Below are 27988 nucleotides of genomic sequence, written 5' to 3' on the forward strand. Positions count from 1 at the left end.
TGAGAGCTCAGTGTATGGCCCTGGTTATATGTGCCCCAGTTATCTCTGTGTTCCTAGCTGTTCTCTGTGATTCTTTTTGCAATACATACCTGAGCATCAACAGCTGGAGAGAAAAGGGCTTGGTGCACACACTTCCAGTCAAAACTGAGAATGACTGGTGGTAGCTCAGCTACCAGAATATTCCCTGCTTAGAATACAGGGCCTTTTTGAAGAGCCCAGTACCTTGTCTCTAGGGGCCTCTCTAAAGCTAAGAATTCCCTGAAGAGTTCTCAAGACTCTTAGCTGAGGATGGAAATCATGAGGAGCTGAGAAACCCCAATCCTGTATGTGGGCAAGGAACATCTTCAAGATGTTAGGATGTTCCTAGTTACAGATTTCATTTTCTGAAACCAAATGAGAAAGACCTAGCTAAGCCTGGAAAGTACTATCGTGATAGAGAGCATGTCTGATTCTGATTTAGATAAAAGGTAAAGCTGATTCCAATATTACCTCTGATGCTTTCTAGCCATGTGACCATGCAACCTGGAATACTTAACTTCATCTCTGAGAGATTATTTTCTTGTATCTTATAAAGGGAATTGCCTCCCTCTTTTTTTACACAGACCCTGGTACTATTAAGAATTCCCATGTTTTAGAATCAACTGCTAGTGTAATTTGGTTGGAGTTGAAGGAAAAGGAAGATTTTCCTTGGCCTTCACTCTTAATACAGTTCTCTTACCTGCTATTGGCCATTCCCTGTTTTTTCTCCCCAGTACACATGTAGTTTGGGTAATAATTCAGAAACTTGTACTCCAAATGTCAGTTTAAAATCTGGTACCTTCAAATAGTTCATCAACCAACATCTATATGAAGAGTTTTCTAGAATTTATTTAAACAATTGGAGGAACCACCTGAACAGAATAACTGATACTTTGTGGATTCTCAGTAAACATTATTATTAATATAATTAATAAAATGACCGTGATTCTAGTTTGTCAAGAAAAGACTGAATTTACACTTATTATCTTGTTTTCCCGTCCCATTTGGAATCTGTCCCATATTCCTCATTTTATCACAAAGTGTTATATGAAACTATGTTAAAGTGAGCTGGTGTGATTGCTAGATCTTCACTTTGTGCTTCAAGTTTGTGCTGCAGTTTTAGCCAATGGCCTGTGAGATACGTGTGCAGTGACTACAGTTCCTACTTTAATACAATTCTAAATCTGAAAGATGGGCAGAGGTGCCCCATCTCTCCTTTCTTGGCTATTTCCAATGTAATATTAATAAAGCTTCAGAGAGAACAGGAAGGGTAATCACTGATAAAATGAACATTTTATTAAACATTTGTTATTAATTAATAATAGTAAGTTATTAATAAATAAATGTGTTAAAATTTACTGGTGTACAAGCATGTATATACAGCTAACTCCTTGCAGGTTCAGTAGGTGGTGGGAGATATATTTGGCAGTATTACCCCATCCAGATAATGATACCCCATCCAATGCTACCCCATTTTTGTTTTTCAACCATTTGTGTTGCTTCTTGAGCCAAAGTCTGTGAAATAAATGAAATCACTAGGCTGCCAGTAGCCTGGGGTAATAGGAGATAATTTGATTAAGTGAACCAAAAAAAACCAAACCATTCAAGGAATAAAGACTGATGAATGTTTAGTGTTTATCATATATGATAATTGTGATTTGATAACCTTAATTTTTAATAAGCCCATTGGCAGCAAAGACCCTAAAAAATGAAAGTTCACACTTTAAATTAAATTAAAATTTTCTATTCTCTATTTCTCTTTCTCAGGAAATATGATAATTAGTTCATAACTTGATCAAAATGTATGTTAAGAAGCTCCATCAGTATGGTGACCAAATTGATATAATTGATCACATGACAACAGAAAAAAAATTATCATCCACTTCAAAAGTGTGTAGATTCTCTTAAGAACACTGTTATCTGAAGGTGGTAATTACCATACATAGCTAGTGATAGTAGCTTTCACACTATATATTCAAGATTTTTCATATAGATTAAATGATTTCATTCAAATTAATTGCATTCCCCTTTTATTGCAAATTTTGTAGTTATTGTGAAAAGAGAAGGGATAGCTGTTATGATATTGGATCCATTACCAGAAGCTATATAATGTTCATTTTAAAAACCAATATTCAGAAGCTTAAGATAGAAAACCAATTTTTTCAACTTTATTATTTTTAAAATTTTTTCCAGCTTTACTGAGATATAATTGCAAATAACATTATGTAAGTTAAAGTTTACAGTGTGTTCATTTGATACATATATGTTACAAAATGATTATCACTTTAGAGTTAGCTAATACATCATGTCACATAATTACCATTACTTTTTTGGGGTGAGAACATTTAAGATTTACTCTTTTAAGAACATTCAAGTTATAATACATTATTGTTAACTATAATCACAATACTGTGTATTATATCCCCAGAAATTATTCCTCTTCTGACTAGAAGTTTGTGCCCTTTGGCTGATCTCCCAATTTCCCTCATTCCCCAGCCGCTGATAACCACCATTCTACTCTGTTTCCATGAGTTTAGTATTTTTTAAGATTCTATATATAAGTGAGATCACATAGAATTACTCTTTCTCTGTTTGACTTATTTCACTTAGTGTAATGCTCTCAACATCTGTCTATGTTGCCACAAGTGGCAGAATTTCTCCTTTCTCCGGGCTGGATAATACTGCATTGTGTATGTGTATACCACATCTGTATCCATTCATTCATTGACAGACATTTAAGTTTTTCCATATCTTGGCTTTTATGAATAATGCTGCAACAAACATGGTAGTACAGATGTTTCTGTGATATCCTTTCTTTATTTCCTTTGCCTAAATACCCAGAAGTGGATGCTGGGTCATATGGTAGTTCCATTGCTAATTTTTTGAAGAACTTCTATACTGCTTTCCATAGCAGCTGTACCAATTTACATTCACACAGGCAAAAGGGTTGCTTTTTATCCATATCTTCCACAGCACTTGTTATCTCTTATCTTTTTTGATGGCAGTCATTCTAACAGGTGTGACATGATATCTCATTATGGTTTTGATTAGTGATGTTGAACAACTTTTAATATACCTGTTATGAAATGTATGTTTTCTTGCAAAATTGCTTATTCAGTTTCTCTGGCCATTTTTAAGTCATGTTGTTTGTTCTTTCTTATTGATTTATATGAGTTCTTTACATATTTTGGATATTAATCACTGATCAGATATATGGTTTGTAAATATTTTCTTCTATTATGTAGGATGCGTTTTCTTGATTGTTTCTTTTGCTTTGCAGAAGTTTTTAGCTTAATGTAGTCCTACTTATTGATTTCTACTTTTGTTGTCTGTTGGGGATGTCTACAGGTGATATGCTCATGTTGGCTCATGGGAGTCCTTCCTAATGGATATCATAACATAGTCAGAAAGGACTACATCCCTCTAATACTCTTCTGAAATTTTCCCTCTCTTTAGTCATGGAGCTTCTGATCCAGAACTCTTGATGCTACAGAGAAATGAGTCTGTTTGGCAGTATCTTGCACAGCTGGGGAAGCTAGGCAGTCACTCCCCTTCTCAAGGGCTGAGAAGGTCTCACTTAGCTCTGAACTTTGCTGCATTGGGCAGAGGCAATACAAAGTCAAGCTTTCCCTCTTGCACATTCCTGTGCACTAAACTTGTATCTTCTGGCTCCAATGGAGTGCTGGTATTTCTCCTCTGGAAATCTGGACTTCCACAAAGGCTTTCTCATCCATAGGAGACTACTACCTTAGTGAGTGTTTTCCAAGTGCTGTCAGCCCAAGGCTCAGAGGTGTTTGAACTGGTTCACAAGGTCTTGCAGAGACCACAGTCATACTAAGGTGTGTCTGCTTATTACCTGTTGCATAGGGGGGTCTGACCTGTTCTGGGTCCCTTGGCATATGGTGCTGGATCCCACAACTCCCGCAGAGACACTTTTGTTCATGGATAGATACTTTATTTTGTTTTGGGACATATGGGTACAGGGACCAAAGAGAGACATCATATACTGCCATGATGCTGATGTTACTCTGAAAATCAATTACTTATTTAAGTTGTTTAATTATGTTATTCCAATCCATGACTCAAGTTAAAGTTTATTTATTTATTTATTCTGTCCCAGTTTTATTCTGTATGACATTTGGCCTTATTTGGAATGCGATTTTGATTTGAGTTATAAAGCTCAGCATGGGAGACACATTTTTTAAAATGTAGAGGTGATATAAATGCATAGTTTGTTACAGGACAGAAATGTGGTAAAAACAGTGCTCTTGTGAAGTTTGCCAATGAACACATTATTTCATATTTATTATGTATATACAAAATTTCATAATACACATGAAGTATGTACACGAATTATGAAATAGGCATGTGCATATAATTATGAAATATGCAAATATATGAAATATGGATATATAACTATATATATATATATATATAATTTCATTTATTTTTGCAGCCCTACTCATTTTCAAGAGTGTCTATTAACTTTAAAGCATTCCCAGCCATCACTGAGGGTTTGGGTGAACTACTGGCATTTAACCTTTGGTTGTTTAACATACTGCAATGAGCACAACATCCCCATATGGCATTTTCTTGACTCAAATGCAAGTACTACATCTTTTCAGAAACACTGTTACCTGTTGATACTGTTTGTCTGAAAAGCTAGTGTGATTTGCTTATGTCTGCGGAATAGACAAAGGAAGAAAAGAAAAGCCATGAAACAAAAGCAAAAAAAATGGCATGCATTTGTATTAAATGATTGTGATATAGATATAGATATAGATATACACACTATACATGAATGAATGAATTAAAATACATAAAAATAATAAAGAACTTAATGAAAACTGGACAAGTGGAGGCAGCAAGAGCACACAGCTCTAAAAATGTTTATCTTTTAAACATGTTTATAGGCTGATGAAAGGTAGATGTTAGTTGGAAGATTTTAAGAATAGGAAAAATATAGGTACAACAGGTCTCTGAAAAAGCAGGAAAATATGGAGCTTGCCTTCTAGGAATTTGGATTAAAATTTAATAGGGAGGAGTTGCATTCTTCTTAGGAAGAGGAGTGGGATAAATTGGTAGAATATATTTAGAAGATTTTAGGTTAGATGGTAAAAAAAAGACTAATTCATGTTACATAGCCTTTAAAGGGAAGCATAAAGACTGAGAGTAAAGTATGGACACTGAAGAACTTAACAAATACTTGTACAGGAAGGTAAAATAATAATAGTGTACCAAGTGATATCTGATGATTAACTGAGATAGTGGTTTTTGTTGCACAATTTGAACAACCCCATGATTGACTCTGTCAGTGCTCAGAAGCCAGAATGTATGGATATGCAGGTGAAGGTCTACACTGATCCATGATATGCCGTTAATTAAACTAATCATTAAGTTATGGAAGCAACAATTTTTGTCTTTGGTGGATTAAAGGCATCTCCAAACCATTTGTCACTTTTCCCATCAAGAGGTAGAGTTAATTTCTCCTTTCTTTGAATCTAAGCTGGCTCCATGAATGTGTAACTAGCAGGTGCAGTGGAAGTGTACCTACTGTTCCAGGCATAGTCCTTAACAGGCTAGAAGATTCCATCCTACTTCCTGGAATATGCTGTCTTTTAATGCTCCTTCTTGGAATCAAGCTATCATGATCTTTAAAGCCCCACCCACAGGGAAAGATCATATTTAAGATCACTACTGATGCTAAGCGTCAACTACCAGCTATGGGCATGAACTGTCTTTCAAGTGCGTCCCTCAGCCCTAGGGAAGGTGTCAGTGGTGTCATTTGGCGCAGAGACAAGGTGTCCCTTCAGAACTCTGCACAAATAAAACTATGAACAAAAAAATAATTTTTGTTGTTTTAAGTCTAAGTTTTGAAGTGGTTTATTATGCAGCTACACCTGGAACTTGGTCTTTTGCCAAGAAAACTTGCCTTCCTTGAAGTTGACTTATTCTCAGTCTGAACAGTCTCCAATGTATCAAAATCTCTGACTTCTTAACTTTATTCCCTACTCTTTGTCAAAATCACCATCATAATCACTATCTCATCATCTTCTCAAGTTTTTATTAAGTGGATTTATTTATGACATTATGAAAAGGACATTACCTTGTTTACAATCTAAGGCAGACATATTAGCAATGAAGTGTATGTTAGGCACACAGAAATATTAAATAAAGATATGAATGACCTACAAGAAACTGATTTCTCTATGATGTCAAAGTGGATGCAGGATTTCAAAAGTGTTATGGGAAGCTCAAGATGCTAGTGTAGAATATTAGGGGAAGAAATGAAGTATTAGAAGAAGAAACTAATAAAATTGAGATCATACATTATGAATTAAAGATTGAGCAAGGCTTTAGCTGTGTATGGGGAAGGTTCTATATATGCTCTATTTCTAAGTGTTCACTCACTTATTTATTCCAAAATTATTTGAGTGTTTGCTATGGGCCATTTGCTGTGGTAGCTAGAATAGTGACTATGACAGTCACTGGTCTCCTGGCGCTTATGTTCTGGCACATAGTAATTGTATAAGATATTATACAAAATAATTTATGTATACACAAATGATACCTAGGATTTGTGGCAAATATGCCTAGGAGACAGATATATGTATAAAACAAGGTAATACATAGACAATATAGAAGATGATTAATAAAGACGGAAAGACTGATATTCAGGAGAAGTTACAATATCTGTCCAAGCTGGAGATGGTCAGGGAAGGCTTCACAATGAATGTGTGATCTTATCTGGATAGAAGTTTGAGAGAAATAGTAAGATCTTCACTGAATTTCTTCTAAGTCATAATAAAGATGATCCCTAGTTATATTCTAAGAAGTAGGAGTAGATATATGTGGGGACAAGGTTTAAAAAACAGTTGACAGAGCTGAGCGTGCACAAGGAGAGAAATTTATGTCTATTATTATTATCATTATTGTTATTGTTATTATTTTTAAAATTCCTCTAAAATAAATAATGGAGAATACAATCATTGAACTTTTCTTTAATGCCCTTGATAATAATGTCATTGTTTCATATGACTCCACTATAATAGCATTTCTAATTTGAATCTATATCCAAATATGCTGTTGATATACAAATTTTAAAATTACTCAATGTGTGCAGGTAGCTCTGGCTTTCAGGAATTAGATCAACAATTTCTTCATCGTAACTTCAAGTAAAACAGACAAAATGTTTTAGCCTTTCTCTTAATAGGTTTTCATTAGCTAGAAAAGTAAAAGAAAGTATGGAAACTTTTTTTTAATGCATGTATTGGTATAAGTGCTTTTCTCTTATTATTTTACTGGCATATGTTCTACAAAGAGGGAAGCAGAACATTCTGATCTTCATTTAAGGCTCAAATTTCTACATGTTCAGTCTGAGACTCAGAGAGCTGAAGTAATTTTCTCAAGATCTCAGGGATGCTCCGAGTACTGAGTATCAAAGTCACTCTATGAGCTCAATAATAAAGCCCAAGGCCACTCTGTCATGCTTTCTTCCAGGTACATGTGCAACATTTATTTAGTTATCACTTATAAATGTATTCCCTTTCTCATTCCTTTGATTAGCTTCTTTTCAGATAAAGTTTCCCCACAACCTTTTCTCGGATTTGACGGGTCTTCACACAGTACATAATGGGATTCATCAGAAGTGGTACCAGTAGGAAAACGTCGGTCATGACGATGTGGGTCACAGGAGACACATTCCTGGCAAAGCGGTGGAGCATTGCCACACTCAGCATGGGCACATAGAAGATAAGCACAGCACAGATGTGGGAGATGCAGGTGTTGAGGGCCTTGAACTGCTCTCTGGGAGTTGCAATGCCCACTACTGTCCTTAAGACCATTACATAGGAGAAAGTAATAAACAACAAATCCAGAATAGTAGAAAGGGCAGCACAGAGTCCATAGACAACATTGGCTCTGTTGTCAGAGCAGACCAGCTTCATGACATCCTGGTGGAGACAGTAGGAGTGTGACAGTGACAGCAGGTTTTGATGACAGTATTTCAGCCGTTGCAATAGAAAAGGCAGTAAAAGGATCAAAATAACATTTTTGGAGGTCAGTAAGACCCCTGTTTTGACAACTCGTGAACTGGTTAAGATTGTGCTGTATCTTAGAGGGTTGTGGATGGTCAAATGCCATTACAGATAGCACAGAGGCTTCTGTGACTGTGAACAGATGGATAAAGAATTCCTGGGCAAAGCATGCAGCTGCATGAATTTCATGGACACCAAACAGGAATAGTCCCAAAGTGGTGGGTAAAGAAGAGAGGGACAATCCTAGGTCAGAGATGGAGAGCATGGAAAGGAAATAGTACATGGGTTCATGGAGGCTGGGTTCTGTCTTGATAAAGAAGAGAATGGTAAAGTTACCCAGGAGAGAAAGAAGGTAAACGGATGAGAGAGGAATGGAAATCCAGATGTGACTCTTTTCCATTCCAGGGATTCCAATAAGGAGGAATCTAAGAACTTCAATGTTTGTATCATTAACAGGAGACATGGCACATGGAAAGATACTTAACCAGGTGCTTACTGCAAAGCTTGGAAATCTCCTAAGTGAAGTTATGGCAGGAGATGTCCCTTTCTGGTAGGTCGTAGATACTCATAGAACTATCAGAGACCTATTATGGTAAGTAGTCTGTGTTTCTATTCTCAGTTCAGGCTGTAGGAAAAGTCAAACACAGAAACATGTGAGAATCTGACTGGCTTCTCCACCCAGGTATTTATTTCAGTGTTGTTGAAGTATCAATCAATGTGGATTTTGCACATTTAACAATCCCAAACAATCCTCCATGCAATCACCTGTGGCCAAATGATTCTCTTATTTCAATTTTGTAAGAAGAAAATCTTGAAGGGAGAAGCAAATTTTACTGTTGATTGAGGAAGAGGAGTTCATGAATTATTCCATACCTATATTCAAACCTGTCTGTATCTGAAAGAGTAAACATTTGAAGTAATGGCAGAACTGAAAGTTCATAATTATATAGTCTCAGAGTTTAAAAGGGCCTTTACAAAATACGTAGTCTTACTCTCCTGCCTGTACAGAACCACTCTAAATGACTACGTCCCCATCAGCTAATATAAGATAGCTTATTCCCAATAGTATATTAACTACTAACTAAAGCTTTCTACTTCATGGTTGAATACTCAGATTGTTTTTCTTTCTTCAGTTGATAAATATTTCTAAAAGTTTCCATCTCTTTTTTTCTGTAGGTACAGAATCTAATTGTGTTTACCCAAAATAGCTTCTTTATTGTTTCTCTTATTCCTGGATTGCTGTTTGTCTTCTCCCACTACCAGAATGTTAGGAGCAAATAATCATGGTCACACTGTTCACACTGCATGTCCAGTGCCTGGAAAGTGGAATACAGTTGTAGCTTCATAATAGTTTATTTAATTGAATGTAACTTCCAAAAGTTGAAGAGAGGAATGATTTCCTCCATCAGCTAGCTCCTTTTCAGACTTAACTTCATCTATTCTGTCAAACAATGTTGTTCGCTTTGCTTTAGATTCCTCATTCAGTATTCTTCAAACAACAAAACATATTGGTGCTTCTTAGCATATACAAACACAGTTCCTTGGTTGTTTGCCCAAAAGAGTGTCTATCTTTTCCAAAGTCATTAATTTCCTAGTTTTATTTTCCATGTTCTTAATGATGTCAAAATTACTGACTCTATTCAATCATCCACACACTCTCCCTCACTTTTAATTGTGTGTCAGGGTAGAATTTTCCAAGAATATTGAGAGTATGGGAGAACCTTGGCTTTTAACAAAGTATAACCTCTTAGTATTTCTGCATCATACTTGCTCTGCTACTTTGCTGGATTTTGCTCTTCCTCCTAGCTCCTGAATGTGGGAACCCCTGGAGTCCCACGCAGGGACCTGCTTTCTCTTGGGGACCTATAGCTTATTGAGGATAAGTGTTTGGAACTTAAGAGAAGGGCCAAAACTGCATGTTAAAGATATCCGTTATCTTGTGAGCCCCAGAACTTAGTTTCTAACTGTGCTAGATATGGCTAAAATTATCTTATGTCAATAGACTGTGGCCATTTGTCTCACCATTGTCTTAAAGACTCACTGTTTTTTGAAAAGGCAGTCACTATGAGATTTAATTTAAATGTATAATTTAATTTAAACTTATTTTATTATATATTTATTATTTCATTAACTTTTACATAGTAATATGGCATCCCACTAAACAGCTTATATCTATTTTCTCATTTATGTTCTCTTGCTTACATTATCCATTTTATAGATAAGAAAACAAATCTTAGGTATAATAATTTGTCCAAGGTTATATCTACCTGCCAGAAGATATAAAGAAGAGTCATGTGATATTTGAGATATATTCCCTTCTTACACTTACCATCCTGACTGGACATTTCCAAAACTTCTCTGGACACATACTCCTACTAATATGTATGTTCTATCTTTCCTTGGTAGTTCTGTAAGATTCTCAGTCTCTATGGACATCTTCTAATTTGTTTTGTTTTAATATGTAGTCCATCTGTTCAGAATACAAAGAGAAAATGGAATGCAAATTATGTCAAATATTCTGAAAAAGTAGAATTATATCTTACCTCCTTTGTGATTTCTTTATTTTTTTACCAACATGACACTCCACCCTAAAGTCAATGGTAAGAAAGAGACCAGATGCAGGGAAGAATCCAGTACATTTCCCTATTCTGCTTTGTAATCAGTGTCTTATAGAGCCCAGGGAGCCCTTGGGGATGAATACAGCAAGAGCTGTTTGGAGAGTAACACCATCCTTCATTGAAAGTCTCCTAAGGGGCTTGACTTAAAGGACATCAGTCTAAGGCAGTACTCATAATTCAGGCTCAGACTGAGAAAATTGAGTCTGATAAGATCTTGGAGACCATATTCAAATTCAACAGCTGTTCATTAACTCTTGCTTTTGACTCATTTGCCAGGGCATCCTGGGACTGATCAGCTTGGTGTTTTAGAATCCCAAGTTCTGAAAGAGATTTGGCAATCAATATTCTATATTAATTTTCTTCTAACTTGAAATTATACTCCTCTGTTCAGCTATTTATTGGCCATTTGTATTTCCTCTTTTTGAAGCTTATGTTCAAGTCTTTTGTCCATTTCCTATTGGACTGTCCATCTTTCCCTAATTGATTTGCAGAAGTTTTTTTTTAATGTAAGAAAAGCCTTTTGTTGTTTATGTATAGCATATATGTTCTTCCCCTTTATTGCTTGCCTCTTTAATCTCTTAATCAATCCTGTTTATTCAATCAGTAGTGTCAATTGTGTTCAGCTATAAAGATTTATACCATACTTTGTAGGCAAGAGATTCTCTTTGGAACAAAAATGAGCAAACCATAGGCTAGCAGCCACATGTAGCCAGACTGTCTCTGTAGTTTAAATTGCATCTAAATTCTCCAACATGATAATCTTATGATCTATTTAGAGATGTAGAAACCAGAGAGGGACAAGTTCACTATGGCTTTTTGTCTGTAATCCTTGTAAACTTTCCATTCTCTATTAATACACAATGACACAATTTCTCATGCATTTGGCAATAAAGAAGTACTTTAGGGAAGTGCCTCTTAAACTTTACTGTGAAGAGGAATCACCTGATGATTTAATTAAAATGAGTATTTTGAGTCAATATATTTTAAATTAATCGTACTTGACTACCTGTTTAGCAAGTGCTCAGGTGATGTTCATGCTGGTGGTCCAAGGACCACACTTAGATGTGCTGCTTCAGGTCTCAGCTGCATGGTTTTAGTAGACGGAAGCAAATCTGTGTATCGTGATGGATTTGCTTGGGAGTGATTAGTTGTGCCTAGGAAAAAGGAAATACATAACGATACTAATCATTTTTTTAACTTAAAAGAAAACCCCTAATAAGACTGCTGCTAAGAAGAGAAACATGAGGAATGATAATTCTCTATCTTCAGTTAAGTTGACTGAGGATTGTGGCTATTGTGTTTTAAATTGAAAACGTAGTTTGTCTTACATTTAAAAATGTATTATGATTTTGTTTTTTAACTATGCCATATTTATTCCTTTTCCTTCTTTATATATTTATTTTATACCCAAGGTTCTCTTCAGGAATTCTTGTATATTATCCTCTATCTTTCAGGCTTGTTCCTTTCTCTCTCATTTTACTGGGCTAAGGCCTGAATTAAACTTGAATAGAAGTGATGATGTAGGGTACCTTTGTCTTTTCTTGACTCGTGAAGGGATGTTTTAACATTCTGTCACTGACTTTTAGGTTCACTGTTGGTTTGGTGGTTTATTTTGAGTAAGAGTCTTAATTTTCACTTTCTAACATTAAAGGAATTATCTTCTACTCCTTGGTTTCTAAGAATCTTTTAAAATCATTCATGACTATATGTTTCATTGAACTATTGTTTTAACTTTTGCGGCGATGATAAAATTTTAGTTTATTCTTGTAAAGGATTTAAATGTGTATTTTTTAAAATGTCTGATATACTTTAAGAATGACAATGATCTTACAAAAACCCTGAGGAGGAGGTGTCTTGCAGGCCTACATACTTTAGAAACACTCATACACTGGGAAAACTCATGCAGACACGCAGGCACACAGACAAACACACACACACACACACACACACACAGATATATTACAAATGTTCAGTATGAGATATGTATGGCATTTCAAATTATTAAGAAATAGTAATGCATTAAATTATTGTTTTGTGCCAGTCTCAACCTATTGGTAACCAATGTTATGGCTGGACTGGCCCTTTTGATTCTTATTATGATTGCAGGATGCTCTTAGCAATAACCATCAGGACACTTTGAAGGAAAAACAGGTTTATTACTTTTAAGTCCTGGAAATTACTTAGCACACCTGGAGCCAAGCAGGGAGGTCCAGGTGAGAGAGAGAAAGAGCACATGAGCCTGTAGTTCTGCTTTTATTGGGGTTGAGGGTGGAGGCCTAGGGTTTCACAGACTCACCCTTCATTAGTGAAATTAAAACATAAGAGCTGAAATTTAATGCTCAAGAAAAGAAAAAACGAATCGTCAGTTTCAGAAATAACCCAGATCGCTAAAACAAATGAGCCGGGAGTGGGGCGGGGTGGGGGGGCGGCCTGGCTCTCCTTCACCTGGCCGGCAGGGTCACACCCCGTCCTCCGCCCCTGTCGCTGGCTTTGGAGTGGGTGCCCTGGCAGTCAAAGCTTAGGTGAAGCACTGGCATTACAAAAAAGAAAAAACAACTCTCAGGGCTTACACCATAACTAAATACACTTGGTTGATTGTACTCAACTGAAATGTATACAGAGAATTTTCTCATGGCATTAATAATTTTTTACTACATAAGCATGTACTAAAGTGACTAAAACAAAGTAAATGTTCAACAAACTTATTTTGAATAAATTAATACCACCTAATTAAATATGCATGCCTTCAATGAGCACTCTAACAGGCACTTATACTAAGAATCTCTGCATGGTTTCTGGGACCAACAATTTATCTAACAATTTGAGATGGCAAAAAGGCAATTGTAAGAAAAACATCTCCAACTGAAAATTAAAGAATGTCCAGGAAAAAAATTGATTCAGAAATACAGAGTATGTGTGAGAGGGGAAAAGAGAAAAAGAGAGAAAAACACAGAACAATGAAAAAAAACTATTTTTCAAAAGTGTTCAAGAAATGAGGGCATTTGTTTCTGAGTCTCTTGTCATTGGTGAACTTAAGATTTATAGGGCTCTCATATTTCTGAAAATGTCTTTAGAAAAAAATCACCAGAAGCAACTTCCATATATAAATAATACATACATATTCTAAGATACACATTCTTCCCATTTTAACCTCTCTGAAATTGGAGTGCCCCATACAATCAATGGTGTCTTTGATTTGATGAAAAAAAGGCACTTGCTTCTGCACATTGGAATTGGGTTGCAGTCTAGAAACCAGCAGACTTCCAATTTTCCTGAGGTTTTATGCTTATGAGGTCATCTATCTGGGAAACATGCCAAAGAAAGGGCCCCGGGGAAACTAAGATATTTAGGTTCTATCAGCAAATAGTCATCTACTTTGAAACCCTAATGTGCTAATATTTATGCTCCTCTATCACAAAGGCACATTCACTCTGCCTAATTCTCACACATTCTGTATCCAGGAAATAGTGGTCCTTTTTCCCTCTTTAATTTTTTTTTACAGTGTATCACCCTTTGCAATATTTTCACATAAACATCTCACAAATGGCCAATGGAAAAACACAAGTAAATGGTAACAACAGCAAAAACAAAACATATAATAAAGAAAAATCTTTTAACCACTGTCTCCTCGCAAGGTTTGCAGGCATTCCCATAGGTGTTTGCTGTTTTTCACATGTAATGAAAAAGTGTTTTTAACATCTTCTAAGTGGATTCTTTCACTTCCCTGAAGTTTCCTATCAGTCTTCTGCTCACTGCCCTTCTGAGGAACTTCCCTGGTAACTGACTATCCCCATGTGCTGTCTAGTAGCCCAAGGCAATCTGGGAAACTAATGTTTTGTTGTTTGACAATTACATTTAGACTAGGGTTTCTAATCCTTGGTACTATTGATATTTTGCGCTGGATTTTTTTTTTTTTGGTAGGAGACTGTGCTATGCATTGTAGAACAGTATCCTGCAAGGTGGGTTAACAGCATCCCTAGTTTTTACCAGTATTTGTGAGTAAAACCTTCCAGGTTGCAAAACCAAAAATGTTTCCAGATATTGCCAAATGTCTTCTCATGGCAGAATTGTTCCCAGTTGGAAAACACTGTTTTAGGAGGCCTAGAGTTGGTCTTTTCATCAGGAACATGTGAAAATAATCATGGTAAGTATAAAGTCATCCCAACCCTACTGTCAGTTTTGTAACTTTATCTTGCTTTTCATTTTGTTTTAGTAAGGAACTCAGAAAAAACATAAAATATATAGATGCTCTTTGAGAGTGATGTATGTGTGATGTCCTGCAAGAATTAGATACCTACCAAATCTATGTAATTTTCTCTCCTCTTACTAACAGAGGCTGTTGAAAGCCCCCCTCTGTGCTGCCTGTCCTCACACTCAGAGAGTAGGAACTTCCATTTCTTTCCTTTAATAAAGTATGTTTACTAGAACTTTGTTGTGCTAAGGCCCTCAATGCCCATGGTTTCATCTGTGAGGTTATAGAAACTTATGCACCTCACACACAGAAACACAGGTGCCCTAATCTGATGATAGAATTTCCTATACTAAGAAAGCTTATAGAATTAGATACAATCCTGAATGTGAAAGCTAAACTTTAGCCCAGAGAGAACTATCCTGAGGTATAAGAGACTTGACTCCCAGCTTTTGATTTCCTGACTGTGTGGAATTTAGTAAACTAATCTCTCAGAACCTCAATCTCTTCAACTGAAAAAATAGGAAGAATGCTTTATAAAAATTTGAGTATGTGAGAATCATAAAAGAAAATATGCCTACGATTGCCTAGAAGCATATCTTCCTTATATTAGCATTTCAAAAACAATACTTATCTCTGTGACCTTTTTCATTAATAGTGAGATACTGTAAAGTTACAGGCTGATTATTCTTTCAAGCATTTGACTCTGCTGGAAGTTGTCTCTGGATTTACCTAAGGTTGAAAATGTAAATTAGAATTGCTGTGGTTTGTGGAGAGGACTTGGGTCAGTGAGTGGGCATACGAAAAGGCTAAAACCTTGTTCTATGATCTATAAGATTTTTAGGTCTTATTAGGAAAGGAAGTTGGACTATTTTCCACTCATCAAACTCAAGATAGTAAATTCCTCCCTAACCCCATGTTATTTTTTCCTACTTTAAAAATCTTGGAGCCTCTGGAGTATGCCTACTCTTGAAATGCACAATTTAAGAAGTTGTATCCCACCTGGATATAGAATTACTGAGCTTTTCAACAAACAATTTCCCTTCCCCAAATATAGCTTCATTTTCACATTCATTTGTTAACAATTTTTTATTGGAGATCTACTCTGCATCAAATATATTCTAGATGTCATGCATAGAAAAATAAAGAAAATAGATATGTTATGTCCCTTCATTGATGGCACACTCTACTTAGGAAGTAGAAATACAGAAAAAACCATAATATATATCTATAATTGCAAATCATAATAATAATGAAGAATAAATAAAGAACAAGCAATAAAAGAGGTTTTAAAAAGAGAGTGTCATAATTTGAATTTACGGCATAGGCGATCTCTGATGTAATTAAGTTGAAACTTAAAGGAAATAAATAGAAATGAGTTATATCAAATTGAAAACAAGAACACTCTAAGGGGTCCAATCTGAAAACCGACAAGGCACAAAAAAATTTATAAATTCAGCAAATTTTCAGAAGGCCAATGTAACTGGACTTTGATTGTCTGATAATGTTTGAGAGCAGAGGGGGTCAAGGATGTGTATGCTCTTATACAGTATGTTCCTTATGGCTTTCATTCTATTCCCAAAAAGTAAGAGCTCATATTTAAAAGACACATTGAATCATTCAATTTACCTTTGAAAAAGATCACTCTCACCTGGCATAGAAAATAAGGTAGGAGCAAAGTAGACATTTAGAAACTAAAGAGGTTATTGTAGTATTTCAAAGAAGGACTGCTGGTGACATAGTAGGATGGTTAAAACAGAAAATGAGAGAGAATTAAAATGGATCTAGAATCAAAAGAACTTAGGATAATAGAATGAATGTAGGGATGAGGAATCCACTTCTATCAGAAAGACACTGACAGTTGTGTGTCTTGATTGGAATTTGTTGCTTTTGTCACAGATATTAAAAGCCATCTATTTTCATCTTTGTAACTGGGATGGAGACCCCAGGAAATGTACTTCAGTTGTCCTGTTTTATGCCCATGGTCAGTATCCAGTTTGAATGAACTAAATCTGATGATAATAACAAGAAAAATACATTGATGATCATTTTATCAGTTAGATTTTCTCAAACTCACCTTTAATTCCTCCCCCAAGATGTTTTTAACAATACATGACTATTGTATCTGCTTATGACATAATTTTGCTATGACTCTTACTCTAATCTGTCTAGTTTTGACACAGTACACAATCGGGTTCATCAGTGGAGGCACAAGTAAAAGAACATCTGCCATGAGAACGTTGAAGAGAGGAGAGATGTGCCTGGCTAAGCGATGGATGATGGCAAGGCTGAGGATGGGCAGGTAGAAGATGATCACTGCACAGACATGTGAGACACACGTACTGAGGGCCTTGAGCTGCTCCTTCTGGGAGGCAATTCCCAGCACAGTCTTGAGGATCAGGATGTAAGACACGACAATGAGCATAAAGTCTACCATAACACAGAGTGCCCCAAAAAAGCCATAGATGACATCAATTTGGTTGTCAGAGCAGGCCAGCTTCATGACATCCTGGTGGAGACAGTAGGAATGGGATAATTGGCTTTCCTTACAATATTTCAAACTTCTCAAAGTGAAGGGGAAGGGAAGAACCAGGAGGAAGCTCTTAAGGGAGAATACTAGTCCTATTTGGGCAACTCTGACCATCGTCAGAATGGAGCTGTATCTCAGAGGGTTGTGGATGGCTAGGAAGCGGTCAAACGACATGATCAGGAGCACTGAGGACTCAAATACTGTGAATCCATGGATGAAGAATTCCTGGGCAAAGCAGGCACTGGCAGAAATTTCAGGAGCATTGAATAAAAAGATCCTCAGCATAGTAGGCAGAGAAGATAGGGACAAGCCCGTGTCAGATAGCGCCAACATGGAGAGGAAATAGTACATAGGCTCATGCAAAGAGGGCTCTGTCTTGATGACAAAAAGGATGGTGCAGTTTCCCAGGATCGCAACAAGATACATGCTGCAGATGGGGATCGAGATCCAGACGTGTGCGTATTCCAGCCCTGGCATCCCAACCAAGAAGAAGGTGGTAATTTCAACATATGATGTGTTGATAATGGACATGATGCATTAGGAGGCTCTGAAATGAAATATATTCTTCGGTTTGTACATTAGGAATATCTTGAAATGCCACAGCAGAAAATAAGTTTCTGAATTTTCATCAGCTTTTTTGACAGAACAAAGCATATATGTTACTACCATATAGTGAGAAGTGGATGCCTCTTCAGGCTAGACTGTACATGTCATTAATATTTTCAGAGAATATAAAAAATTCCATGATTCTCCTGGCCTGGAACTTCTTACCACATGTATAGTGTTTGCAGGAGAATTAAAAAAAAAATTATTCTATAGAATATAGATAAAGTAGAATATAGATAAAATACAGTATAGAATAGAATTTTTCTCTATTCTTTGAAAATATTAGTAAAGTCTAAACAATTAATCTAGAATCCCCTACTATTTCACATCCTTGATAAGATGTTGGATAGAATACATATTTCTAGAATGACATTACATGAAGGCAAAGGAACCTCACATCTCCATTTCTTCGTCCCGCTTGGAATTCCCACAAATGTGTGGTTTTCTCAAAACCAAACTACTTTCACTTTTATTCTCTGCCATCTGAAAATTGTTGGTTACTTAAATATCCTATAAGAAATGCCCACTCTTTTAAAGTAATTTATATATTTGTAAGGGTAGTCGAGGCAGAGATTACTGAAAGATATGTCTCATTTTCTCCTGTCCTGGAATTTCTGACCACATGTATAATGTTTGCAGGACAATAATAACCTGAAGTGATCAATATAAATACAATTTAGTAGAATTTTAATTCTGTTGAAAACAGATTCCCTAAAAGGTAAATAGTCCATTTACACAGTCTCTGAAAGGAACAGTTTTCGTAGAAGTACGAGTTTTGGAGGTTTAATGAAGTTAAATGTGGCTTTAATGAAGTTCTATGTGGCTGATTGCCAAAAAATATAAGTAAAGTGAAAGCAAAATAGGTAAGGACATCTGAATACTTACGAGAGAGTGGATACTTTGGAAAGCGCTTTTGAGAGAAGCTGTAGGATTCCAGCATATAATCCCAGATGTTACGGGTCAGTCTAATGCCAAAGGCTCCTCCTTATATACAGGGCTTGTCTCTACCTTCTTCCCAGTCACTTGCTCAAGGGCCCTGAGCTCTCTGGGGATTGTAGCCAGTCTGGATCTGTTCTGAGAACAAGAATCAAACATGTGCAGATACATTAAATCCACAAAGATAGTTAATACCAAAGAAATGAAACAAGTATCTAGACCTTGAATTAAGGATTACTTTGGTTGGAGAGAGGTCCTTAATAAGCAGGTACGGTAGAGACATGGTAAACACCGAGCAAAGTATCTGACACTCTTGGGTATTTGACTCTGGGCAGAGTCGAAGTAGAGATGATGTGAGTTAAATCTGTGAATTCAAAGAAGTGATGCAGAAGAAACACCCTATGATATACATTTTTAGCCTAAACTTACTCCTGACTCCCAGATTTATATACTCTTGGACATCACTAACTAAATAGCCCTTAAAATCAATTTGTCCAAATTTGAGTCCCTTTTCTTCTTTCCCAAAGCTCCCTTTTCCTTAGAACCCATCACCATAACAAGTCTTTATGTATTTCTTAATATATATATATCTATATATCTATATATATAAGGTATTTATTTATAGTTGCATATTATATGTATTAATAACTTTATGTATTTTATAATAAGTCTTTGGTAATTCACAAGCCCAAAGTCTGAACCCTTTAATCTCCTCTCTCACATTTTGTGCACAATAGTAGCCAACACTTACTCAAAATTGAAATTATTCCATTTACTGCGTTTCCTACTGGGTGATGATTTTGAATCTTTGAATCTTTTGAATAATGACAAGTACACTTATTATTTTCATTTTACTAATAGAGAAAAGGTTTCTTAAGGAGGTCAAGTGGTCTCTCTGAGATCATATAGGGGTTGTACACTAGAAGGAAGGCGGGAACTCGGGTCTGTCAGATTCCTGAAAACTAAGCACATTGCTTGCAGTTAGGATGGTCAATCATTATCTGCAGTTATGGACTGAATGGATGGTGGAATTTCTAGTCTTCTCAGCATTCTAAACTTCCTACTAGTTAATTCTGGGGAGTGGAACATAGAACTTCACATTGTTGACCTTTGCAACAAAGAAAACATACTAGTTGAAGGGTCCTGAGGAAAATGCTCTTGAAGCACAAAATATATTCACCTCCATTAATACCTAGTCTTTGGATGAGAACCAGTATTGAGCTGATCAAAGAGAGGAAGCATAACAAAGTTTTAATATAACCCTCTGTAATAAACTTTTAAACCTTATAATAATTGTTTTACAAATGTCCTGTTGTTTTTGTCTCCTTTGAAAATAAGTCCCACTGATGGTAGTAGAACATGGAGAATATAACCAATGAATCTGTGACATCTTTCTATGTTGGCAGATAATAATTGTCCTAGTTAGGGTGAGGATTTAATGATGTGGGTAACTGTTGAAGCCCTGTGTTGTAAACTTGAAACTAATATAAGATAGTATATCAACTATACTTTAATAAAAAAAAGTCCTATTGGCTATATTTTTGTAAATTCTCTACCTTACACTCTCACTTTATCTCTGAGCTAATTCCAGTTCTCCTAATAAAAGAGATGGCAGAATGAATCTGGATTCTTTATTATTATTGTTTGTGTGGTAATTGCAGGAGTGGTATGTGCTTATTGACTGGTTGCCAAACTTTGGAAAAGGATTCCATTTGTTTCATGACAATATAGATATGCTACAACAGTTAATCACATCTGTCATTGTTATTTTGCTATGTCCAGTCACTATCATACTGAATGGCATGTGGTAGTTTGGAAATATTTGTTGAATGAATTAATGAATTTCAGTGAACTTTTTATTGTAGTATAGTTGATATGCAATATTATACTGGTTTCATATGTTCAGCATAGTGACTTGACAATTATATACATTACTAAATATTCACCACCATAAGTGCAGATATTTCTTTTCACTATACCAAGATATTACCATATCATTAGCTATATTCCCAGTGTTATACTTCCATTCCTGAGACTAATTTATTTTATAATTTGAAGTTTGTATCTCTTTATACCCTTCTTCTGTTTCACCCATCCCACCACCTATCCCCTATGATAATCAACAGTCCTTTATCTGTGTTTATGAGCATATTTCTTTTTTGTTTTTATTACTATTCTAGATTCCACATATAAATGAATTAATATCATATTTCTTTTTCTCTGACTTATTAATGAATTGAATTTTTAAACTGCATCATAAAACATATGACATTTTTTACCATTCTTACCTTTATGATCTTTCACATTTATCTATATCTATTGAGTAAAAGGATAGATTTGGTAAATGTAGCATCTATTTATATGGATTTTTACTTTACAAGCTGGCTTTTTATCTAATTTTGCATGTTTAATTTATTTAATGTATTTTGAGAGCTTTGTTTGTGTATAAAGAATGTTCCATTACATATTCTATATACATATAGAATATTAAGCTTACAATAAAGATAAATTGTGCACATGCACCATAATTAATGTTTTGTTATATACACTTGCAGTATTTTTCTTGTAATAAAACATTACAGGCTAGTTGAAGTTCCCCTTGTTCCATGAACCAATATTAATGAAAATATGCATATCAAGCTGATGGGATACAGTTTACACAGTGCCTCTATGGAAAAATTATAGGTTAAGTTAATTTACTAGAAAGAAGAGTTATTGAAAACAAAGATTAACTTCCATTTTAAGAAGATAGTAAAAGAGTAACTTAAGCCCAAAGGAAAAGAAAGATAAGAACAGAAATCTGACAAACTAGAAAAGTCATCAGAATGGAAATTTGGTACTTTGAAAAGTTTTAAGAAAATACATTTGAAAACTTAGCAAAGCTGACCAAGAAGAAAGAAAATCCAAAACTTATATTAATAATGAAAACAGGAACATAACTATAGATCCTACAGATATTATAAAGATAAGGAGGGTTTTTGTTTCTGAATGAGAAAGAATTTGAGCAAATTGGATGAGTGGAAGCTGTTGTGCATAGGCTTGACTTGTGGTCTCATGATGTCTCTCTCTGGTGAGAGATATTGTTACTATCTACAGTCAATTTTCTAGATAATTATGTAAGATAAACTTAACACAAGGAATTTATTGATTTGGTTTTTCTCAAGCACTGGGAACATATTAGTTAGGACTGCTTGCCTTGACTTAAGATTGGGTGGGTTATTGTCTGATTACTAAAGAGTATGTTAGGAATCTTATTTCTTAACTCTCTGGTCTTTGAAATGGAATCTTAGCTTTAACAATGGAGTCTCTCTTGTCCTTACTATACTATTTATATCTCAGCATTTTTTCATTATTATATTATTATGTTTATTATATATATTATTATAGGCAGGAAAAGTTAATCATGATGTTTGTCCCAAGTCCCTGACCTACATCAACATAATAAACAACTTTTTTTTACAATAAAGAACTTAGATGAGATAGACAAAAATCTATGAAAACACTTAAACATAAAGAAAGAGAAAAGCTAGATAGGTCTGTACCTATTAACAAAATGTAATAAATTAAAAAAAGGCTTCAAAGAAAAGTTCAAGTCAAGAGGGCCTCATTTGAATTTATTCTATGCATCTAAGAAAGACATAATACCAATATTGCATATACTATTTCAGAGAATAGAACACTTCCCAAGTGGTTTCATGGGTGATATCTAAGCTAGACAATTATATGATGAGAAAAGGTAATTAAATGGTTGATATATCTTATGAAAACAAATGCAAAAATTTCAAGATTAACAAATACTGTGTAATTATAAAAATGATATTGCATCATGACAAAGTACAGTTTATCCCAAGAATGTAGAGTTTTCAAAAATCATGAATGTACTTCACAGTACACAGATAGCCAAAAGGAATAAAACCACATGGTCACCTCATTAAATAAAATTCAATAATGCTTTCATCACAAAATCTCTGAGTACAGTAGAAATACAAGAGTACTAACTTAATTTGAAAAAGACATATATAAATATGTAACAGCTAATATTATTTCAATGAAAACATATTAAAATTTTCCCCACTGATGTCAGGGAAAGTCAAAGATGTCTCTATCAGTATTTCTGTTCAAAATAGTAAAAGACAGTATAATACAGAAAGAAAAAAGAAAGTAGAACAATTCAAAAGGATAAAGTACAAATGTCCTTATTTATGATGATGAATTTTATATATAAAATAGATAAATATTAAACAAGTGAAATTAGAAAAGTTGGCCAAACATAAAAACAATATGGAAACTGAAATTTTCCATAATTAAAAAAATCTGAAATTCAATTTTAAAATACAATAAACAATAGGCTCAAAGACACCAAATATATAAAAACAAGTGTAATAAAATACTTTCAGAGTTCTAAACTGAAAACTTCAAAATATTACAGAAAATTTCAAGAAGACCTAAATAAATAAATAGAAATACCTGGTTTACTTATTGGAAAACTCTCTAGTTTTACAATATATATCATCTTAACGATGACAACTCTTTCCAAAATAGTATAATCATTCATCACAATTCTAGTCAAATTCTAGTAGGTTTTATTGTGAAAACTGACAAGTTGATTGTAAAATTTGCTTGAAAATTTAAATGACCTAGAATAGGTAGAGTAGGAAAAAATTTGGATGAATTACACCATTAGATTTCATGACTAATTCTAAGGCTACATTTATTAAGCAGTGTGGCATTAACACCTGAATAAAAAAATCAGTTAATGGGATAAAGCAGAATCCAGATATTGACATATACATATAGGGTTACCTGACTTATGAGGAGGATACAGATCAATAGGGAAAGGAAGGCCATTTCAAAAAATGGAACCATTTACATAAACATAAAAAAATAAATCTTGAACTTTATAAAAAATTAATTTAATTTGGATAATAGACTGAAACATTAAGTGTTAATAAAAAGGTCTCAGAAGAAACATTCTAATATCTTCATGACCTTGGGAAAACCAAGCATACCAAAAGCTAAATCCTGAAGCAGCAATAACTGATCATTTGCAATTAATCAAAAGAAAGAACTGCTATTCATTGAAAGACAATTTAAGAGAATGAAAAGACAAACCACCCACTGGGAATAAAGGCTCTCATTACACATATCTGACAAAATACATATAAAGAGCTCTTACAAAGTAGTATATAAAAGACCATAAAAATGTTAGTGTACTGGCACTAAGAACTGGGGCTGTCCAATTTGCATTTATGAAAATGCAAATTAATATCACAATGAGATACTGTAACATCCACTCCAGAATGACTAACACTAAAAGGATTAACAATCCCAAATTTGGGTGACAAGGTGAAGCAGCTGGAACTCTCATATGCTTCGCTGGTGAAAGTATGAATTGGTGCAAGGTTTTTGGTGAAAAACAGTTTGGCATAATCTACTGTAGCTAAATAAATGCCTACCCTGTGACATAAAAATCCCACTTCTAGAGAAAGTAGCTCATATTCAAGCACATATATTTCTAAGAATGTCTGTAGAAACTTCACAGCCACAAAAATCTGGATACAACTTTAATACCCATCAACTGGAGGACTGGTTAAAAACAACGTTGTATTCTGATTTAACAGGCCTGTGATGTTACCCTATGATCCAAACTTTTAAAAGCTCCCTGGGTGATTATAATGTCTTGCCAAGGTTGAGAAGACAGCTATCCATGACTCTTGTATAGGTGCTATCAGTTAAGATGATGTACCCCTGGGTGCCTGTCTCTATTCTAAAGCATAGCATTCTCAAGATGAAAGGGTATCTCGCCACGACCCTCCTTACTCAGAATGACTCAGGAGACACGGGCCCACGCAAGAGATTTTATTATCTGAAAGAGAAAGTGGTTGCAGAGAGAGAGAGAGAGAGAGAGAGAGAGAGAGAGAGAGAGAGAGAGAGAGAGAGAGAGAGAGAGAGGGAGAGAGCAGCCGCGCGTGGTGCAGAGTGTTGTGTTTTATAGGGGCTGATCTGCTTGGTCTGTTTCCTTGGGTTAGGGTCCCAACGTTTAGAAATAAGGTGAAGCAAGTCCAGGCAAGCCCCAGGCAAGTCCACGCATAATTCTCACAGGCTTATGTGCTTGGGACCATGGGGCAAATGGCGGATAAATTACTATTTTCTTATATTCCTCCCTTTTCTGTTTTATAAGTGGTAGAGGATTTGGGAAGGAGTGAAGGTTAGTCTTCAGTAACTGCTTCCTGCTGATTAGGGGCGATGAAGTTCATTTTTGTATTGATAGGGGCGTGGTCCTCAAATGAGCCCTTGGTCTGCAGTGGCGATGGCATTTTCCAGGGTTAATAAGGATCATCGTCTTTGGAGAGGGGTTGGTAATCCTGCAATATAAGCTGGTTAAAGGTTTGGTTAGAAATTTTTTGCATTGGGCTGATTTCTATGTTTACATAGGGTGGCTGAATTACAGCATTCTTTGGGGACATATGTGTAGGCAGAAAGAGAGGAAAGGGCTGGTGTTGGGAAGATAGGTCTGGTGAGAGAATAAGTGTTGAGACCAGGGTTAACAATCCTGAAGCGTGATGCATGGCGGTTGTAAGGGAGGTCTTAGGACTCTGTGCTGGCAAAAGCTTCTTCAGTGATGAGTGGAAGCAGAGATGAGCGTCGTGAAATGCGGAGAGTAAGAGGTCCCGTCAGGGTGGAGGAGTAGGAACCTGTGGGAGATTTGGGGGGAGGGGAACAAGCTGAGACAAATGGCTTAAGGTGGGAGTTGTGTATCCAGTGGGGAAGACCCTCGAGTTTAACTGCAGTTGGCGTGGAAAGGATTATTGCGTATGGTCCTTGCCATTTGGGAGTTGGGGATGGTATCTTTGTTGTTTGGAATGGGCATGGTTTGGAGAAGATTTTTCCCGTCTATGGTAATGGCCTTGTAGCGTGGGGAGAGCTGAACTCCCAGGTATGTGACCCGAGCAGCAGACAGCTGAACTTTGGAGGGTGAGACCCAATAGCTGTGTTCTGAGAGAAAGTTTAAAAGGAGAATAGTATCCTGTTGAGAGGTTTGTAGGGAGGGACTGCACAGGAGAAGATTATCTACACATTCAAGAAGTGTGGAGCTCAAGAGGGTAAGGGATTTGAGGTCTTGTGCTAGAGCCTGTCCAAAAAGGTGGGGACTATCTCTAAAGCCTTGGGGAAGGACTTGTTAAGTGATCTGTGAATATTAAAAATTAACTTAATGTAAGGAATTTCCTGCCCTGATTTATCTCCGGGATACCGGTGTCTTGGTCTGGGAGCATATCAAAAGGCTGCCTGCTCAGCTCCCAAGGTGGTCTGAGGTATTGTCTATTTGCTAAAGAATCCTGCCTCTTAAACTTCCTGGGTGTTAAAATGGAATCTTATCTTTAAGATGGAATTCTTCCCGCCTTTTACTATGCTGTCTACAGCTGGGTCTGCATGCTAAACTAGTTGCTCAGTTTGCAAAATTACCTCATCAGATCTGAAGGAGGAAAGACAGCACATAGGCCTGGGCCTTTTAGTATGCTAAAGTGAATCTTACACATGGTTACAAATGATTAACATAATAAAATATGTGCTACTCTTCTTTATCTGGGGAACTCTTCTTTATCTGATCTCACTGAAGAATGATTCTAGAGCTTAATGTTCAACATAGTTTTAATAGGGGGTGGTTTCCTAGCATGTAGTTACATTGCTCTGACTGCAAATATCCTGCCTTGCTTTATCTAGAAGCTCTCACTTTATTCTGTCTAAGCCTAGGGTACCTGTCTCATTCCCCCCTCTACAGATAAAGACCTTAGCTGCTGCTAGGGAAAGGGGGTGATGATGTTCCAGCTGCTTCATGCTGAGAGGAGGCACAGTACGGGGTGCAGTTAGGTCTCCATCACTGGTCAGTTGAGAGGGCCTAGGAAGATTGGCGCTTCTATTCTGGGTTCCATTTCTATTACTATTACAATTTGCAGTTTTATGGTTTCTAAGCAAGATAGAACAAATTATGTTATTAGGTTAAGTAGCAACATCTGGAGTTGGATTTTCCATTCTGGAAGGAGAAACTTGATGAGATTAAGAATGCATGGTTGAATATGAGAACTAGAAATAGTAAAACTTTAACTGAAATGATAGGAGAAAACTAAAACATCTGGAAAATCATAGGCAGATATTTTGAAGAAGCTAGAATTCTGGATCTAGTTTATGTCGACTAGTATTAGGATTTAGTATGGATAAGGCTGCACTATTGAAATAATGCTTTTCTCTAAAATCACCCTCATTTTTATTAGAAGTAGCCAGATTAAGAAAATGATTAAAACTTGGCTTTATTATTTGCATAAGTGCAGCAAGAAGAGCAATTGATTACACAGGCTCTTTTAAATATGCTTTGCTGGAACTTTTTATAAGGAATTTCAGATTGAACTTTTAAAGGCTTCTTGAAGCCAGAAAGCCAAGCCAGACTTGCCATCAGGTTGTGCCTGCAGTACCTGTAGATTTGGGTGAATTCCTCTCTTCTTGAGGTTCCCAAGACATTCCTGAGGTTCCTGCTTCTGCCAGGAAGTAACCTTCCTTACTCACCTGGTAAGGCTGCTGGAAACCCTGTAAGCAAGGTACCAGGCCAGTTCTTCCAAGGGGCTTTGTTGGCTTTATAAAGTCAACCTTAGTTCCTTAAAGCTGTCTGTTCATATCTGAGTTTATGCACGTGTCTCTCAGGTATGACATTCCAGTCAAAGCCTTGGTAATATAACCAGTGTTTTTAATTGGTAATGTTACAAGGAATGCAGATTCTTATTGAGCTTATGCAAATAAACATACTGCCATGAAATATAAAAAATACTGAAACTTTTTAAGTTCTGGAGGGGTCAGGAAGAAAGATAAATGTTTCAATTCTGCTTATAAAGGTATTATTATTTATTAAACTGTTCTCAGCTTAAGAGAAAAAGCTTAAAACACTTTATCAACAACATTTGAAACAAAAAGCCACAAAATCATTTTCTTTAGTTTATTTAATCTCATGTAACTAATACCTGCTCTGTTGAAATCTAGTTTTTTACTAGTTTAGGAGATTTGTTCT

At 35.8% G+C, this 27988-nt stretch overlaps 1 protein-coding gene and 1 pseudogene across 2 annotated transcripts; both read right to left on the minus strand.

Annotated features, from left to right (window-relative positions):
* Nucleotides 1–7580: 7580 nt before the first annotated feature.
* LOC118912166 (olfactory receptor 51A4-like) lies at nucleotides 7581–8517 on the minus strand (annotated as a pseudogene).
* An 8460-nt stretch (nucleotides 8518–16977) lies between these two features.
* Nucleotides 16978–20617, minus strand: LOC118912136 (olfactory receptor 51A4). 2 transcript variants are annotated; one of them, XM_036884938.2, is made up of 2 exons: nucleotides 20604–20617; nucleotides 16978–17887 (listed from the first exon to the last, which is right to left on the minus strand). In XM_036884938.2, exon 2 carries the CDS (start codon nucleotides 17866–17868, stop codon nucleotides 16978–16980), a length of 891 nt encoding a protein of 296 aa, XP_036740833.2. In that variant the 5' UTR covers nucleotides 17869–17887; nucleotides 20604–20617. The 2 variants fall into 2 exon arrangements, with proteins under 2 accessions (XP_036740833.2, XP_036740832.2); XM_036884937.2 differs by lacking the exon at nucleotides 20604–20617 and having other exon boundaries at nucleotides 16978–17922.
* Between the last annotated feature and the right edge of the window lie 7371 nt (nucleotides 20618–27988).

The sequence above is a fragment of the Manis pentadactyla genome, chromosome 9 (genome assembly GCF_030020395.1).
Source record: "Manis pentadactyla isolate mManPen7 chromosome 9, mManPen7.hap1, whole genome shotgun sequence".
Taxonomy (NCBI): domain Eukaryota; kingdom Metazoa; phylum Chordata; class Mammalia; order Pholidota; family Manidae; genus Manis; species Manis pentadactyla.

Bases quoted from the DNA above. Each gene is read 5' to 3' on its own strand.
- LOC118912136 (XM_036884937.2), bottom strand. From the start codon at position 17,922: ATGTCCATTATCAACACATCATATGTTGAAATTACCACCTTCTTCTTG.